This window comes from Humulus lupulus, chromosome 6, assembly GCF_963169125.1.
Source record: "Humulus lupulus chromosome 6, drHumLupu1.1, whole genome shotgun sequence".
NCBI classification, from domain to species: domain Eukaryota; kingdom Viridiplantae; phylum Streptophyta; class Magnoliopsida; order Rosales; family Cannabaceae; genus Humulus; species Humulus lupulus.
Genome location: NC_084798.1, coordinates 74,483,651 through 74,502,980, shown reverse-complemented (window position 1 = coordinate 74,502,980; position 19,330 = coordinate 74,483,651). Strand labels below are relative to the sequence as shown.

The following is a 19,330-nucleotide window of genomic DNA, read 5'->3' as shown; positions in this document are numbered from 1 at the left end:
TGTAATGGAGTAATCCCAAAAATAGCACTAACCGAACGACGATTGAGTTTTACTGTAACTCCTCTAACAATGACTTCATTTTTCAGATCTTGCGGATAATTGGAATAAAACTCATAGACCAGGGACTTGTTAACATTAGTCAAATTCCCCTTCACAAAAGTAGCCCATCCTCGACGCACTATGTTAGCCCGTATAGGCTCATAAATCAAATCCTCATATGGCTCACGTTGAAACTCAATACCTCTTTCAGGAATCACTATCTTACGACACAATTTTTCATATCTTTCTGCTGCATCTTTACTAACAAAAAGATCATTGTCATAATCCAGTGGAGGCGATGGGTCCCTTCGACGCCTAGCTGATGATGCCCTAGTTTTCCTTATTTTTCGCCCCATTGTACACAAATTACAGCCCTTACAATCAAACAGCAACCATCCAACACACCACCTACCCACAAAAATGTTCACAACAATTCTACCCAAATTTTTGCAGCACCTCCCCTTATTTTTCTTCCTTTCCCAAAACAACAATAATGCAGAATATAATCCACTAACAATTATGATCACAATTATACATCAAAAATCCTAAATTTCTCTTCCAAAATTTTCAAATTCACCCCAAAAATTTATTAATAGAGAATAAATTTGAAAAATAAATGAGGGAACCTTACTTGATGATGATCCATAATCAAAGCTTGTGAGGATGAGTCCACAAACCAAAAACCCATGAGAGTATAAGCAATTTTTCAGATTTGAGAGTAGGGCTTGAATGTAGAATAGATTTTTTAGATTTTTAGAGAAAAAGAGGATAATTGAGTGCTTGGGTATGTTGAATTTGTGGAATAAAGAGGTGATTAGGGAAGGATTTGAGTGAGATTTAAGGTAGAGTGTGTGGTTATGGAGGTAGAGAAAGAGAGAGAATCAGAGGTGAAGAAGAAGAAGGAATGAATTTGGGGTAAAATTCAAAATTTTGGGGGGTTTTTTAAATCTGGACCTGCGCCTAGGCACTACCTGAAAAAAATTTATGGGCTCTCGGGTTTCTTCTCAGCACTGGCTTTTGGCACCTAGGCGCTGCCTAGGAAGAATTTTCATGCCCTCTCTGACTTGAGCAGCGCTGGGGCATCACTTTGTAGCGCTTAGGCGCTAGTCTCTGAATCAAATCCTTTTTTTCACGCTTTCCATGGTTCAACTTACAAAAATAATCCAAAAATTGTCAAAAATTATAAAAACTGAAACAACACTTAAAAATTTTCAAAACTAAAGCAAAACAACTAAAAGAATTGGATGCCTCCCAAAAGTGTTGTCGTTAACGTCATTTAGCCGGAAGATGAACTCTTCTTCAGATGGGCTTCAAGAGGATGACAGACTTGCATTGATCGATAGGACCACCCAAGTATGCCTTCAACCGTTGACCATTCACTTTGAACGTTGAACCATTGTTTCCTTGCACTTCAACGGAGCCATATGGAAACACCCTTACCACAGTATATGGACCTAACCATCTGGATTTCAATTTTCTTGGGAAAAGCCTCAACCTTGAATTGAATAATAGTACCTGTTGTCCGGATTGAGACTCTTTTCTGATCAAATTCTTGTCATGCCATGCCTTGGTGCGCTCCTTATAGATCTTGGCGTTCTCATAGGCCTCATTTTGAAACTCATCAAGCTCGTTTAGTTGCAGTAGCCTAGTCTGTCATGTAGCCTTCTCATCAAAATTCAGCTTTTTCATTGCCCAATAAGCCCGATGCTCAAGTTCAACCGGTAAATAACATGCCTTTCCAAACACCAACCTATAAGGCGACATTCCAATTGGAGTTTTGAATGTCGTCCTATAAGCCCACAGTGCATCATCCAACTTCTTGTACCAATTCTTCCTGGAGCTATCCACCGTCTTCTCAAGGATACTTTTCACCTCTCTATTCAAAATTTCAACTTGTCCATTCGACTGAGAATGATATGTTAAAGCAATGCGATGATATACTCTATATCGGGCAAGTAAAGCATCAAGTTGCTTATTAAAAAAATGACTCCATTCATCGCTAATAAGAGCTTGGGGAGTTCCAAACCTTGTGAAAATGTTCTTGTGCATAAAGGTCATTACTGTTTTGCCATCATTTTCTTTTGTTGCAGCTGCCTCGACCCACTTTGACACGTGGTCCAATGCTAACAAAATAAACTTATTGTTGAAAGATGATGGGAAAGGGCCCATGAAATCAATGCCCCAAACATCAAAAAGCTAACCTCGAGAATCACATTAAGTGGCATCTCATTCCTCCTTGATATATTCCCAGTTCGTTGGCAATGATCACAAGATTTCACAAAAGAATTAGCATCTTTAAATAGACTTGGCCTATAGAACCCACTTTGCAATACTTTCGATGATGTCCTTGATGCCCCAAAATGGCCACCACATTGCATAGTATGGAAATGGGTGAGAATTTAGTGCATTTCATCCTCAGGAACACAACGCAAATGACTTGATCAACACAATGCCTATAAAGAATAGGTTCCTCCCGATAGTAGTGCTTCACCTCATCATAGAATTTCTTCAATTGTTGCCTTGACATCTCAGGCGGCACAACCTTTGTTGCCAAGAAATTAACATAGTCAATGTACCAAGGCACTATAGAACTATCACTTACCCCAAATAATTGTTCATTAGGGAAGTGATCATTTATTTGCACTTCCTTATCATTCTGGCTCTCTCCCACCTCAAGTCTTGACAAGTGGTCTGCTACCAAATTTTCTGTACCCTTTTTATCTCAAATCTCCATGTTAAACTCTTGCAACAATAAGACCCATCTAATTAAGCGGGGCTTGGAATCTTTCTTGGTCATCAAATACTTAATGGCAGAATGGTCAGTGTACACTATTACTTTGTTACCAATAAGGTACAATCTAAATTTATCAAAAGCATAAACAATAGCTAGGAGCTCTTTCTCTGTTGTGGCATAATTCAATTGTGCTTCATTCAACGTCCTACTAGCATAATAAATAGACCGAAATACCTTATCAATACGTTGACCCAAAACTGCTCCTACTGCGTAATCACTTGCATCGCACATCAGTTCAAATGGAAGATCCTAGTTTGGAGCAACAACTATTGGCGCCAAAATTAGCTTCTCCTTAAGTACCTTAAAAGCATTTAGGCATTTTTCGTTGAAATCAAAGGTAACAACATTCATCAACAAATTAGAAAGAGGGTTCCAAATCTTCCAAAAGTCCTTAATAAATCGTCTGTAAAACCCAGCATGTCCTAGAAAACTTCGAACTCCCTTAATCAACACGAGCGGTAGTAAATTTTCAATGGTAGAGACTTTTTCTCGGTCCACCTCAATGCCTTTACTAGAAATTTTGTGCCCAAGTACTATGCCCCATTTTACCATAAAATGGCATTTTTCCCAATTTAACATCAGATTTGCTTTTTCACATCAGTTCAATGCATTCTCCAAGTTACCCAAACACATCAAACAAAGAGCCAAAAATAGAAAAATCATCCATGAAAATCTCAATGCTCCTTTCCACCATATCCGAAAAGATAGCCATCATGCACCGTTGGAATGTTGTTGGGGCATTACATAGTCCGAATGGCATTAACCTGAAAGAAAATGTGCCATAGGGACATGTAAATGTCATTTTCTCTTGGTCCTCTAGTGCGATGGCAATTTGATGATACCCTGAGTAACCATCTAAGAAGCTATAATACTCATTACCAACCAACCCATCCAACATCTGATCAACAAAGGGAAGTGGTAAGTGATATATTCGTGTCACCTTATTTAACTTGCGATAGTCAATGCAAATGCGTCATCCGGTCACTGTTCGAGTTGGGATTAGCTCGTTATTTTCATTCTTTACTACTATTATTCCACCTTTCTTTGGAACCACCTGCACTGAACTCACCCAAGCACTATCAGAAATTGGGTAGATCACCCCGACGTCCAACCATTTAAGGATTGTCTCAAGTACAACCTCCTTCATAGCTGGATTAAGTCTTCTCTGAGCCTCTATAGATGGCTTGTTGTCTTCTTCCAATAAGATTCTATGCATTATTGTTGAAGGACTTATTCCTCTAATATCTGCCAATGTCCACCCAATGGCCAATTTATGAACCCGTAAAACCCTCAACAATTTCTCCAATTCAGTTTTTGGGAGGTCAGCTGAAACAATTACCGGTAAAGTCTCATTCTCACCCAAGTATGCATAACACAAATGATCCAAAAGAGACTTTAATTCCAATTACTGTGGCTGTTGAATAGATGTTAATGGTCATTCGAGTCCGTCTGCTAACTCTTCAAATTTCTTCTTGTACGATTGGTAAAATTTAATCCACTTTACATATTCTCTCATCTCAACATCATCATCATCTTCCTCACCACCAGTCAACACCGCCTCTAAGGCATCACTACTCACCCTTCTTCTTGAGACTACTTTATCTATCCCATCCACACGGCAGCAACTATCACTAGCCATCAGATATGTCATTGCCTTGAAGACATTGAATACCACCTCATCCCCCTGAACTCTGAGTTTCAGCTCTCCCTTTTGCACATCAATGAGAGCTTGTCCTATTTCTAGAAAAGGTCGCCCAAGAATAATTGGGACATTTGCATCTTCCTCCATGTCCAACACAATAAAGTCTACTGGAAAAATGAATTTATCGACCTTCACAAGGACATCTTCAATTATCCCCCTCGGATAGGCCACTGATTGATTTGCCAACTGTAGTGTAACAGTGGTAGGCTTTGCCTCACCCAAACAAAGTCTTTTGAATACTGATAGAGGCATGTGATTGATGTTGGCTCCCACATCACATAGTGCATGTTTACACTCAAAGTTACCAATTGTACATGGGATTGTGAAACTTCTAGGGTCCCTCAACTTCTGGGGAAGCTTCCTTTGTAGAATAGCACTACATTCTTCAGTCAATGCCACAGTTTCATAGTCTTCCATCTTCCTCTTCTTAGATAGAATTTCTTTCATGAACTTTACATAACTGGGCATTTTCTCTAAGGCGTCAGCAAAGGTAATGTTGATGTGTAACTTCTTGAACACCTCTAAGAATTTGGAAAACTGTTTATCAAGAGAAGTTTTCCTAAACCGTTGAGGGTATGGGATCTTAACTGGGGGGTCAACAATAATTACTGGTTTTGCTTTCTCTGTAGTACAATGGTCTTCAGCAACCTTCTTAGTCTCGAAACCAAATGTCTCACCAAGCTCTTCATTCTTATCTACAGATGACTGATGCACAGATTGTTCAATTTACTTACCACTTTTCAGAGTGATTGCCTGACATTGCTCCTTGGGATTCACCACTGTATTGCTAGGAAAATTCCCCTGTAATCTATTATTCAACATGCTAGCCAACTGACCCACTTGTGTCTCAAGGTTTCGAATGGAGGACCTGGTCTCATTCATGAATTGATTCTAAGTATTAGTGAGGGTCAACAAAGCTGATTGCAATTCATTGGGCTTTTCTGGTTGATCCTGTGGCCTGGGCTGCTGTGAATATGAAGCTTGATTCAAAGGATGTTGTGACATATTCTGCTGGTGTTGGCCTTGAAACTGTGACTGTTGGCCTTGATTGTTTCTCCATGAGAAATTTGGGTGATTTCTCCACCCAGGATTGTAAGTGTTGGAGAATGGGTTGTTGAAAGGCCTCTGAAAATTTCCCACTGCTTGAACCTGAGCTTGGTCCATAGGAATATTATTATTAAGGTCACCTGAAGGACATTGATCGAAAGAGTGCGGGCCCCCAAAATTTCCACAACCTATTGGCATTTGAATGGAATTAGCAGACACAATATTATGTTGTAATTGTTTTGTTAAGGAAGCTACCTCAGCAATCAATGCAATGATTGCATCTAACTCATGAACCCCAGCAACCTTTCTCTTGCTAGGCGTACGCTCATTCGACCAGTGATGATTATTTGTAGCCATATCTTCCAACAAATCATATGCCTCGTTGGCACTTTTACTCATAAATGCCCCTTCAGTTGCGGTATCAATTATAGTGTGAGTTGTACCGCACAATCCATTGTAAAAATTGTGGACCAACATCCACTTTTCAATGCCATGATGGGGACATTTTCTCAGCAACTCCTTGAACCTTTCCCAAAAGTCATACAATGATTCACCATCAAGATGATAAAAATTATTAATCTCCCCTCTCAATTTAGCAGCTTTTGATGGAGGAAAGAACTTGGAAAGGAATTTATGAGCCAAATCCTCCCAAGTATTTATAGAATTGGATTGAAGGGAGTTCAACCAACTCTTAGCTTTTTCCCACAGCAAAAATGGGAATAGCCTCAACCTGATTACATCGTCGCTCACTCCATTATACTTGAAAGTGGCACATAGATCCAGGAAATTAGCTATGTACATGTGTGGATCTTCAGAGGGTAGACCGCCAAACTGTATTATACCCTAAAACATTTCGAAGATCATCGGCTTAATCCCAAAATTATTAGCAGTAACAGCCGGTGGTCTGATACATGTCTGCACCCCCGTAACAGTAGAGAGTACATAATCCCTCAAACTTCGAATGACGGGTTTCTGAGGTTGCACCTAGGCTGGCACGGCTGGGTACACTCTTTCATTACCATTGTTCCCCACATCATCATTATTTATGTTCTCAACCATGGCAATAGCAGAGTTCTCGATCTCAGGATTAATAGGAACAATATTATTTGCTCCCCTCCTTCTACGCATATAATAAAATTACCTAAAATAGAAGTAAACTAATGCAAGAAAACTAAGTTAGAAATTCTTTAAAAGATAACCAAATCAGAAATAAAATTAACTATTTTAATATTGATAATTTTTCAGTCCCTGGCAACAGCGATGAAAACATGTTGCGGATTTTGTAGCTACGCAAGTATACGTAATCACAATTTGTAATAAATCTCGATAAGAACGAGTATCGTCCCATGAAGATTGATTTATCAATTACAAAATAATTAATTTCTAGTTTCTATTTGGCTAACAAAAACTGGATTTGTGAAATTTGAAAACAAGAAAACAGAAATAAATGAAAATTGCAGAAATCAAATAATAACAAGAACACAAGGATTAAATTCACTATGAAACAATTAGGAATCCTAATCTTCTCTACTATCCACTATATTATTGTTTAATGAAATTACTACTAAAACTCTTCTCACTAAAATGATATGCATGCAAAAGTGTTAACTATTCGGGTTAAGAAATAGAAAACTCGACCTAATGTGAATTCCCTATATTTCTATGGTCAATTCAAACAATAGGAAGCAATGAATACAACCCTAAATCACATAAACCAATTTGGTACTCTCGTTCTAAATTGAAATCTATGTCTATTCAATTTTAGCATATTTAAATTTCACTTTTCAAATTTTGATTCAAATTCATAAATCGTATGTAAAAGGTGCGCAGTCAATCACATACACAATAAACACAAACTGAATAGATTTTAGGTGAAGAAGAAATAGATAAATGCATTAAATCATAATAGAGTTTCAAGAGAGTCAATTAGAAAACCTAAACAGAAATTTAGTTCATAAACATGACTAAATCAAACATAAACATAGAATTTAACATAGTCTAAATCAAAAGATAAAGAAAAAGAACTCTAGGTTTTTGTTTCTTCTCTAGCCTCCTTCTTGCTTAATCTCATCTCCTTTCCCCCTCTAAAAACGTCATTAATGAAATTCTATAGTCCCTAATTAATTATGCATGAAAAGGAAAAATTGCCCCTAAAAATTCCCCTAAATTACGCTTCCATACAGACTCTAGCGCTGGGGCGCCATGAGATAGCACTGAGGCGCTATAGATAAATCACAAAACATGCTCTCTGGAAAGCTGATAGTGCTGGACGCTGAAATGTAGCACCTAGGCGCTACAACCTGCATTAATTTATGCTCTCTGCTACTCGACAGCACTGAGGCACTATATATTAGCGCTGGGGCGCTAATTGTACAGAATAAAACTGAAACTCGTTTCGAACAGCCTACAGCATCAACTCGTCGCATTTTGATCATAACTCCTTCAATATAACTCCAAATTGAATGATTCAAAAATCTATGGAAATATAAGAGAAATATGTACAACTTCTAAATTTAGAAGTGTTTCTAGAAAATGAAGAAAGCATGGCCAAAATGCGGCTTAAAGTCTCAGACTTGCGTTATAGAGCAAAAACGACGTGTGTTGAGCATCTTCAATGTAGTATTTTCCACACATAATGTCTTGAAACTCCACAATCAACACTAAATCCATCTTATTCATCATATTTAACATGTTTCTTCTCATTTCACTCCATATTATGTACCTTACCATTAAAACCTAAAACAAGAAGAAAACAAGCATAAATGTGCACTAAACAATACTAAATAACTAAATACATAACATAAAACAATCTCTAAAACAAATCTAAAATGAACCTAACAACACTTCGCCCCCAGAGCTCTTCAAATCATGGTTGGTCCAGCTTCCCCTTGCCTTTACTTGCACCACGTATCACCCATGAGCCAAGGCCCAGCAAGAAAACCATAAACAACAAACACATATAGCAACAATGGAATTCAATTAGCCTTAATTCAACTAGTTCAATTGTATAACAGAGTACGAGCATTAAACCAACCAATGGTAAACATATAATTTCAAGTTCATATATTTTCCAGTTACGCAAATGTTCAGGGTTGGCACGCTTAGACCAAGCCATCTGTTTATCTAGCTAACCCCAACTTGCTTAGGCCGAGCTGCGCTTGATACGCATTTCATCAGCCCCGACACCCTTAGGTCGCTCATTCTCATATATCATAACAATCATACAATCACATAGTACACATAATCAAATATTGGGAACCTCAATCCCATTCACAATCACAAGGGTGCAATTTTCTTACCTCGAATCCTGAGCAGAGAATTGAAAGGATGCTCCCGAGCATGATCCTCAGTCCTGAGCCTTAGTGATAAACCTAGTCACAGTGTCAATGGGTGATCATCAATTCATAATCCAAATAAATGTTTAGGAAATAATAACTAGCCTCTGGGACCTTGAATTCTACTAAACCAGGTAGTAGAAATAATCCCAAGTGCTTAGGTTTAAACCCCCGAGCTTTCCCGAGCCTAAAAAATAACCTAGGCCAAAGTTCCCTAGGCGTGTCGTGACTTGGCCCTGAGGGTCATGGCATGCCCCAAGTCAGAGGCGTGGCCCCATGCTTTTGGGGGGAGGGGGCCGCAACTTGCCCTCTAGGGTCGCGGTGCGCCCTGAAGACAGAGAGCCCTCCCGGAGCATTCTTGGCATGCGGACCGCAGCGCCCATGAGCTGGGTCGCGGCGTGGCCCCATGTACCCAGAATTTTCTGGGTTTTCTCAACAACCTACCCAGCCATAAACTCAAAAATCCTTCTAGCCACACTCCCAATCCATACCAAACTTAGACTCAAGCCTAGAAAGCTTACTCTCATATCCTAAGCATCATGTTTAATCCAAAAACAATTTCTTACTCCCTTCTAACACCTAGAAATCAAACCCTACAATCAATTTCATGCAAGCTCCAAGTCCCAATATCATTTCAACAAAATTCAGTAATCAAAGATTAAATTTTACCTAAATCGCTAGTCTAGATTCCTCAGGAACCTTTGTCAGCCTTTCACTTTGTTTTTCCCCAGCTTGAACCAGCCCAAAACTCAGCTTAGTCTTGAATTTCCCTTCAGTTTGCTCAAAGTCTAAACACAAGAGGGAGAGGGAGAGAAAATCGTGAATGAGAGGGGGTGAGAGAAAGCTGAGAGTCTTCCACTACATTATGGTTGTTCCTTAGAGTTTTACTGAGTATATAACTTAATTAGGAAAGACCAAATTGCCCTTTATTATTAACCCAGCCCTCCAATTACCTCTAAGGGTAGAATAGTCATTTCCCCTCGTTCCCACTAATTCCTCAAGTGTTCCTACTATTAACCAATCAATCCTGTCGTGTCCAAATAATTACCAACTAGTTATTCATTACTCAGTAAATCCCAAAAATATTCTCTATATTCCCAAAAATACCCACAAGCTTCCTCGAGCTGGGTATTTAAACCCCGTTGTGACTATTTTGCTAATCCGCTCACTGGGACCGTCTCGAGCCATATACTGTAAATATATCAACATAATAATGTGGTATCAACGATTTATCTCATATAATTACATTTATGCCCTCAATGGGCCAAAATTACAAATATGCCCTTATGAACAATAAGAGGGGCCACATGCATATTTAATACTCACAACATGCATATAACAAACTCACATAATCATATTAATCATGCATGCTACATAGTCATGCATTTAACCAATTAAACATACATATATCTAGTTATGCCCTCCTGACATGGTAATCAAGGCACTAAGCCCTATCAGCAATTTTAGGTTGTTACAGCGCTGGTCGTGAAGTTCTTACTTATCAGTCTGGAACGACAATGATGATGAGTGTTGGTCGTATGGAATTGACTTATGAGTCAAGAGCGACAATAGCGCGGTGCGCTGGTCGTATTGGCTAGGCTAACCAAAAGCGTCAAGTACACTTATATAGAGGATATGGCTAAGAAACCTGAGGTGACTTAATAGTCACATATCCTAGCATTGGCTTATTAGTGAAGAACGGCCTTAGCACGTGGAGTGCTGGTCTGCACCAGGTGTGGTGTGCTGCCCCTTTGGCACATCCACATGGGGCCATTTTGTAAGTGAGCATGCCTTGGTGCTTGATCATTAGTCAAGTCTTGCACCAAGCAACCTCATGGGATAGGGTAGTGGCAGTTTTGTAATTAGGTATATGTCTCCCAGACAAAAATCATATATGTTCCTGGGAGGACCTTATTTCCCTAGAAGGCTCCTTAGGGGGAGGTGACCTGGTGACTTCGGGAAGCACCATGGCCATTAGCAGATAGGGGCCAAAGTTGTGTACTCCCTTGCCCTATCAAGGCTATATATTAATAAAACAACATTTATCCATACTTGCCCCTGTGTGCTTCCTTGTTGCTTATGTGTTACTTGTTTGTTATCTTCGTTGGGCCATTGCGTGCCACTTGCCTTGTTGTGTGCTTTGTGTTGTGTGGACGTTCCTAGGAATGACTTTCTTTGTGCTTCCTCATACTTCATTATTGCCCGTTGCATGTCTGAGATGTGTATGTGGCTAACCGCTGAGTTTGTTTGCCTGTAGGTGTGTGTTGTAGGCTGACTTGCTAGCTTGAAGAGTCTGCAAGTGGCGCACATTCCGTCTAGTTGGAGTACCCAAATAACCAGCCCGTGACAGTTGGTATCAGAGCCAAGTTAGAAAGAGCTTGGAAAAACACACTATGGTGAGCAACACTCAGAGGATCGAAGCTCTTGAGAAGCGGTTAGGGGAACTAGATGGCCTGGACGAAAGGGTCAGGGATCTTTCCTCTGCAAGTCATGACTCGAGATCGTCTGATGCAAACAATCGCATAGCTGTGCTAAAAAAGGAGAATGATGTTCTCCTATCCAGAATAATCGTGTTGGAGAAAAGAAACACTCCAACAAGTACTTCTGTTTCCCCTCGATGGTAAAAGCGCATTGCGGCAGTGGAGCGCATACTAAAGGAACAAGAAGTTTCCATCAATGACACTACGGAAGACTGCAGGGAGGCAGTTGGCGAGCTCAGAGAAGAAATGGCTGAGCTATCTGCCAAGGTAAACCTGACCATGCGAGCGGTTGGGAATGCCCCTGCAATAGGGCCGATAGGTATGGATTATGGCCGAGCTAAAGTACCCAAGCCGAGGCCCTATAAAGGGGCCAAAGACGCAAAGGATTTGGAGAATTTCCTCTTCGACATGGAACATTATTTTAGAGTCGTGCAGGCCGATTCGGAAGACGGAAAAGTCGCCATGGCTACCATGTACTTTTCTGGGGATGCCAAGGTGTGGTGGAGGACCAAGTATGATGACATAGAGAATGGCAGGTGCACCATCACATCTTGGGCAGACCTGAAGAGAGAATTAAAGACGCAATTTCTGCCAGAAAATGTCGCTTACATAGCTCGACGCCAGTTGAGAGAGCTCAAACAAGTTGGGACTGTCCGAGAATATGTGAAGAGATTTTCAAGACTAATGCTCGATATAAAGGACATGTCTGAAGTAGACAGGCTCTTCTGCTTCCTCAAGGGATTGAAACCGTGGGCCAAACAAGAACTTCATAGACAGCGTGTGTCTGATCTTGCCACCGCTCAAGCTACTGCTAAACGCTTAACAGATTACACTCCAGAGAGCAGCCTGCCGAAAAGGGCTACTCCTCCAACCAGCTTAAGTAGCGCTGGGAGTAAGAAGTCTAGGATGTCCTGGCAGGGCAAGAGTGGGGAGAGAAGAGGACAGCTAAGTCCAATTCTTCCAGTCGGATAGATGCTGTTGCAGGGAGGAAGCCGCTAGCTTGTTGGCTTTGCCAAGGCCCACATAAGTCGGCAGTTTGCCCTTACAGGGGTAAGCTGAATGCCCTCATTGGCCAAGAACAACAAGGCGAAGGAGAAGACGAAGATGAAGAGTGCGCGCACATGGACGTTGTCCTCCTGTTGAATGCTCTCAAGAAACATGGCGAGAAAGGGAAGAAGACCCTGGGGAAGGGGCTAATGTTCGTGGATGCCACTATCAATGGCAAGCCTGCCAAAAGTGTGATGATTGATACTGGCGCCACCCACAACTTCATCTCTGAACTTGAAGCAAGGCGACTGGGACTGAAGCTGGAGAAAGATGCAGGCCGCATGAAAGCGGTCAACTCCAAGGCCTTGGCCACAACTGGCGTGGCTAAAGGGGTAAAAGTTAGAATCGACACGTGGGAGGGGCAGAGTGACTTAGTGGTCGTCCATATGGATGACTTCGATGTAGTTTTGGGAATGGACTTTCTAACCGAGAAAGGTGCAATTCCAATTCCTGCCGCTGGAAGCTTACTCATAATGGGAGAGACTCCTTCAATGGTGCCTGCAAAGGTGAAACCACCCCCTGGTGTGAAGCTTCTATCAACTTTACAGTTCAAGAAGGGTGTGAAGAAGTAGGAGCCCACTTATGTAGCTAGTTGTACCCACCGTGTTCGAAAAAGTAGTGGAAGAGATTGTTCCACTAGAAATTATGAGGGTCTTAAGGATGTATGGGGATGTGATGCCAGATAAACTCCCCAAAGCCTTGCCACCAAAGAGGGGGATTGATCACCAGATAGAGCTGGTGCCCAGAGTGAAACCTCCAACAAAAGCGCCATACAGAATGGCACCCCCTTAGCTAGAAGAGTTGAGGAAACAATTAAAAGAGTTATTGGAGGCAGGCTTCATCAGACCACCGAAGGCGCAATTTGGTGCCCCCGTGCTATTCCAGAAGAAGCATGATGGGAGCTTGAGATTGTGCATTGCTATAAGGCTCTCAACAAGGTGACAGCTTGCAACACCTACCCCATCCCTCTGATCGTTGATTTGTTCGACCAGCTAAGTGGAGCCAAATACTTCATAAAGTTGGACTTGAGATCGGGCTACTATTAGGTGAGGATTGCAGATGGGGATGAACCAAAGACAACGTGTGTTACTCGATATAGAGCATTTGAGTTTTGAGTAATGCCGTTTGGGTTGACAAATGCACCTGCTACCTTCTGTACACTGATGAACCAAGTATTCCACGAGTATCTAGATAAGTTCGTGGTGGTGTACTTGGATGATATCATGGTTTATAGCGCCATGATTGAAGAGCATCAAGAACACTTGGCTCAAGTGTTTCAGAAGTTGAGAGAGAACCAGCTATATGTGAAGTGCGAGAAATGCTCGTTTGCACAAGAGAGCATCAAGTTCTTAGGCCACGTTGTGGAACGTGGCCGAATTCGTATGGATCTGGAGAAGGTGAGGGCAATCCAGGAATGGAAAGCCCCCACAAACGTGAAAGAACTCCGCTCCTTCTTGGGCCTATCCAACTACTATAGACGATTTGTGGATGGCTACTCAAGAAGGACGACACCCTTGATTGAGCTTCTGAAAAAGGGTGTGACTTGGGCGTGGACTGACAAGTGTGCTGAAGCATTCAGGAGTTTGAAGGAAGCCATGATGAAGGATCCTGTTCTTGCCTTGCCAACTATTAGCAAGCCCTTCGAAGTACAGACAGATGCCTCAGATTATGCTCTGGGAGGGGTACTAGTACAAGAAGACCACCCGGTCGCATATGAGAGCCGCAAGCTGTCTGAAGCTGAGAGGAGGTATACTGCCCAGGAGAAGGAGCTCCTCGCAGTTATACATTGCTTGCGAGTGTGGAGGCATTACTTGCTGGGGTCAAAGTTCGTGGTGAAGATGGATAATGCAGCTGTTAGTCATTTCCTTACTCAGCCGAAACTGACCCCTAAGCAGGCTCCATGGCAGGAGTTCGTGGCAGAATTCGACTTCCGTTGTGAGCACATGGCAGGACGCTTGAACCAGGCAGCTGACGCCTTGAGTTGCAAAGCGAAGTTGGCGACTCTAAAGATCTTGGCTACTTTGTCGGCTAGCGTGGTGAACACTCCACTCAAGGAGCGCATCAAAGAAAACCTGGAGAAAGACCCAGTTGTCAGGACCATCCTAAAGCTCGTAAAAGAAGGCAAGACTCGCCAGTTCTAGGTGGATGATGATCTTCTGTGGGCTAAAGGGGGGCGCTTGTATGTTTCAAAAGCTAGAGATTTGCGAAGGACATTACTAAGAGAGTGTCATGACACCCTGTGGGCAGGTCATCCAGGGTGGCAGAGAACCCATGCACTCTTGAAGTAGGGGTACTACTGGCCACAAATACGAGATGATGTAGTGGAGTACACCAAGACCTGTCTCGTCTGCCAGCAAGACAAGGTCGATAGGAACAAGACACCTGGGTTGTTGGAGCCCTTGCGAGTCCCAAGCCGACCATGGGAGAGTGTGTCGCTTGACTTTATCACCAGTCTTCTGAAGACAGGGGATTTAAGGGCAATCTTGGTGGTCGTGGACAGATTCTCGAAGTACGCAACATTCATCCCAGTGTCGAAGTACTGTTCGGCAGAAGAGACAGCCATACAATGTTTCAAGAATATTGTCAAATATTGGGGAGTACCCCAGAACATTGATAGTGACCGAGATGGAAGATTCACCGGGACCTTTTGGTCCGAACTATTCAATCTCTTGGGGTCACAACTGAACATTTCCTCGAGCTACCATCCGCAGACAGATGGGCAGACAGAAAGATTCAATGGGATGTTGGAGGAGTATTTGCGCCACTTTGTCAATGCCAATCAGAAGAATTGGCCGCAACTACTCGATGAAGCTCAATTTTGCTTCAACTCTCAAAAGAGTTCTTCATCAAATAAGAGCCCTTTTGAAGTTATTAATGGACAGTAACCACTGTTGCCCCACATAGTGGACGAATATCGCGGTCGGAACCCGCGAGCCTTTCACTTCACAAAAGACTGGAAGAAAACGACAGAGATTGCCCGAGCTTATTTAGAAAAAGCATCAAGAAGAATGAAGAAGTGGGCAGATCAAAAGCGCAGACCATTGGAATTCAAAGCACGTGACTTAGTGTTAATCAAGCTGAGGCCCAAACAGTTAAGATTCCGAGGGGACAAAGACATCAGACTCGTTCGCAAGTACGAGGGTCCGGTCTCAATCATCTCAAAAGTTGGCCGAACTTCCTACAAAGTTGACCTACCATCTTGGATGAAGATACACCCGATCCTTCACGTCAGCAACTTGAAGCCGTATCATGAAGATCCAACAAATCCAGAGCGCAACCAGTCAACTAGAGGAGGAGTCATCGTTCAACCAAGGAGCAAGCGTCAACCGGAAGAAATCCTGGCGGAAAGGACAATCACCACTGACCGTAAAAAGCATAAAGAGTATCTGGTAAAATGGAAGGGGCTCGCAGATGATGAGATCAGCTGGGAGAGGGCAGAAGACTTGAAGAAGCTCACACAGAAGATTGAAGATCTATAAGCTACTTCGTCGAGGACGCCGAAGGATTGAGTGGAGGAGAGTGTGGCATGCTACCCCTTTGGCACACCCACATGGGGCCATTTTTTAACTGAGCATGCCTTGGTGCTTGATCATTAGTCAAGTCTTGCACCAAGCAACCTCATGGGATAGGGCAGTGGTAGTTTTGTAATTAGGCATATGTCTCCCAGACAAAAATCATATATGTTCCTGGGAGGACCTTATTTCCCTAGAAGGCTCCTTAGGGGGAGGTGACCTGGTGACTTAGGGAAGCACCATGGCCATCAGCAGATAGGGGCCAAAGCTGTGTACTCCCTTGCCCTATCAAGGCTATATATTAATAAAACAACATTTATCCATACTTGCCCCTGTGTGCTTCATTGTTGCTTATGTGTTACTTGTTTTTTATCTTCGTTGGGCCATTGCGTGCCACTTGCCTTGTTGTGTGCTTTGTGTTGTGTGGACGTTCCTAGGAATGAATTGCTTTGTGCTTGCTCATACTTCGTTATTGCCCGTTGCATGTCCGAGATGTGTATGTGGCTAATCGCTGAGTTTGTTTGCCTGTAGGTGTGTGTTGTAGGCTGACTTGCTAGCTTGAAGAGTCTGCAAGTGCCGCACATTCCGTCTAGTTGGAGTACCCAAATAGTCGGCCCGTGACACCAAGCATGCTTATACAGAGGATATGGCTAAGAGACCTGAGGTGACTTAATATTCACATATCCTAGCATTGGCTTATTAGTCCTGAACGACCTTAGCATTGACTTATTAGTCAAGATCGGCAATAGCGCTAAGCGCTGGTCGAAGGGCATTGACTTATTAGTCAAGGACAGCATTAGCATGGTGAGTGTTTGTCGAAAGGCACTGACTTATTAGTCAAGTATGACAATAACACATTGAATGTTGGTTGTAAGGCATTGACTTATTAGTCAAGCAGTGCATTAGCGTGATAAGCACTGGTCCATATGATCTAGCCTAACCTAAAGTGCATCATACACTTGACTGACCTATTGGTCGAAGACAACCTAGCGTCGAGTCGCTAAATCATCTAGAAAGTTGGTTACACAAAGGACAGGGCAGAGCCCCAGGGTGATTTATCAGTCCCATGTTCTTGGGCGTCGAACTAGAACTATTACCTAATCATTTATTTATACTTTCCTGCATGCATGAATAAGGTTATTACTGCTAGGCATGCTTATTATGATTTGATGGCATATTATAAACTGCTTATGAGCTTGTTTAAGTTTTCTTGCTGAGCCTCGGCTCACGGGTGCTATGTGGTGTAGGTAAAGGTAAAAGAAACTTGGACCATCCTTGATTTGGAGAGCTTAGGTAACGATGTGTACATATGCGGCTGCTCGACCTCCATGGTCGAGGGTTTAAAAAGGAACTAGGGTTAAACCCTATTTTGTCACTTAGGTCGGGTGGTTGTAACTTTTTTATTGTAATTAACCCTTTAAATGTATTTTTGGATCCCAAGTATACATTAAAGGTTTTAGTGAAACGTTTGTATCTTTGGCCAAAAAATTTAACCCTAAACTATTAATCACATTTAGTTACACAATTATGGCCAAAATGACTCGTTTAGCGAGTTTAGCACTATTTTAAATACACAGTGTAACGGTCCCTGGGTAGTAGGGCCTTACACAAGCCACCAAATCAACATCTGTATAGTAAAGGAGAGCAGGCAAAACCCAAGTGAATGGTACCACGAAGATAGCGTAATATACGCTTGACATTCCAATGAGAACTAGTAAGGGAATGCATATATTGACACACTTTGTTGACAGCAAAAGAAATGTCAGGACGAGTAAAATTACAATACTGTAAATCTCCAACAATACTCTGATAATCTAAGCCATCAACAAGAGGCTCACCATCATATAAAGAAAGGTGGGATGTGGAGGACATCAATGTGTCGATAGGCTTAGAATCATACATATCAATTTTTTTAGTAAATCTGTAACATACTTGGTTTGGGTCAAGTTAATTCCAGATGAGGAAGAGTGTACCTCAATACCATGAAAATAGTGAAGAGGACCCAAATATTTTACAGCGAACTGATTTTGGAGAAATGATATGAGCAAAGTAATGAGTGAGGAACTACTGCCCATGACAATAATATTGTCTATATAAATGAGAGTGATAAGTAAACTAGCCGAGGAAGAGCGTATGAACAAGGAGGTATTGGCCTTGGATCCATGGAAGCCATACTTGATGAGTGCTTCACTTAATTTAGTGAACCGTGCGCGAGGAGATTGTTTAAGACCATATGAAGACTTGTGAAGCTTGCAAAAAAAATTCAAATGAGTAGAGTCAACTAAACCTTATGGCTGGTCCATGTAACCAATTTCAGTTAAATCACCATGGAGAAATGCATTTTGAATATCAAGTTGATGAATAGGCCAATGATGGGTAACAACAAGTGCCAAGACAAGGCAAATGGACTGTGGTTTGACAATAGGACTAAAATTTTCAATATAATCAAAGTCAGGTGTTGACGCAGTTTTTGCCAAAAGTAGATTAAGAAATCAAATAGGTAGATTAGTGATAAATTATAAACTATAATGAAGTAATAAAACAACCCTCTTGATCACACACAACTTTTACATGGTTCAATGGTTAAAATCCATCTAATCCACGAGACAATGTTATTGCTTTTCGTTCTCAATTTCTGCAGAGTTTTAGTAATACAAAAATGGTCGTCCCCTTCCCTATCCTTTATCCTTGGTATTTATAAGGGAATTTCCTGATCATGTTTGGGTAACCGCGTGAATAAATAAGGTATACATTTAATACAGATTATTCCCATTTACATTGGGATATGATTTGATAACAGAATAGAATATTCTTCTACTATCTCGGATAATAAATGATAGATATGCAATACAACCTGAGCATTAATGAGCGTAAAAGGAGCCTACGAATCTCTTGGGATCCTTCAGTATGTGTTCTGTCCAGGTTTCCTCGAACTCGTGTTCAAAGACTATCTGAACCCTAGCTCGTCGTAAGTTCAAAGCGCCCAAAGTTTGATCTGGTCATTATAAGTCTCAAACTCAATTGTTATCCTGAGAGGCGATCTGGTAATAACCTGTGTATCGTATTGTCAGGCCCCCAAACTCAAGTTATTCACATCACTTTTATCCATGTATTCTACTTGGATATTTTCCCACATATTCATCTGCCAGTTGTACCTGAGCTGAGTAATTTAACTCGTGCTAATTTTAGGGTACAACATTTTCCCCCTAAGCTCCTGCTCATGCTTGATGTTGTCACTTTTTGACATGCACAGTAGGGGCTTTTAGGCTTCTGCCATGTAAAATCATGCATGCCCACTATTCAAGTACTGGACACGTGGCTGCCTATAATTGGCGTCCATTCGGGTTTCGAGGACTGTGATAAATTTCCTGTCA

General features: G+C 41.6%; 1 protein-coding gene and 1 non-coding gene across 2 annotated transcripts; one reads left to right on the top strand and one right to left on the bottom strand.

Moving 5' to 3' along the window:
* Nucleotides 1-4,268: 4,268 nt before the first annotated feature.
* On the bottom strand, nt 4,269-5,417 carry LOC133785217 (uncharacterized). Its single transcript, XM_062224468.1, has 2 exons — nt 5,289-5,417; nt 4,269-5,240 (listed from the first exon to the last, which is right to left on the bottom strand). Exons 1-2 carry the CDS (start codon nt 5,415-5,417, stop codon nt 4,269-4,271), a joined length of 1,101 nt encoding a protein of 366 aa, XP_062080452.1.
* Nucleotides 5,418-6,069: 652 nt separating this feature from the next.
* LOC133787403 (small nucleolar RNA R71) lies at nt 6,070-6,176 on the top strand. The gene has a single exon (XR_009872428.1). It is a non-coding gene; the product is annotated as a small nucleolar RNA R71 (small nucleolar RNA).
* The last annotated feature ends 13,154 nt before the right edge of the window (nt 6,177-19,330 follow it).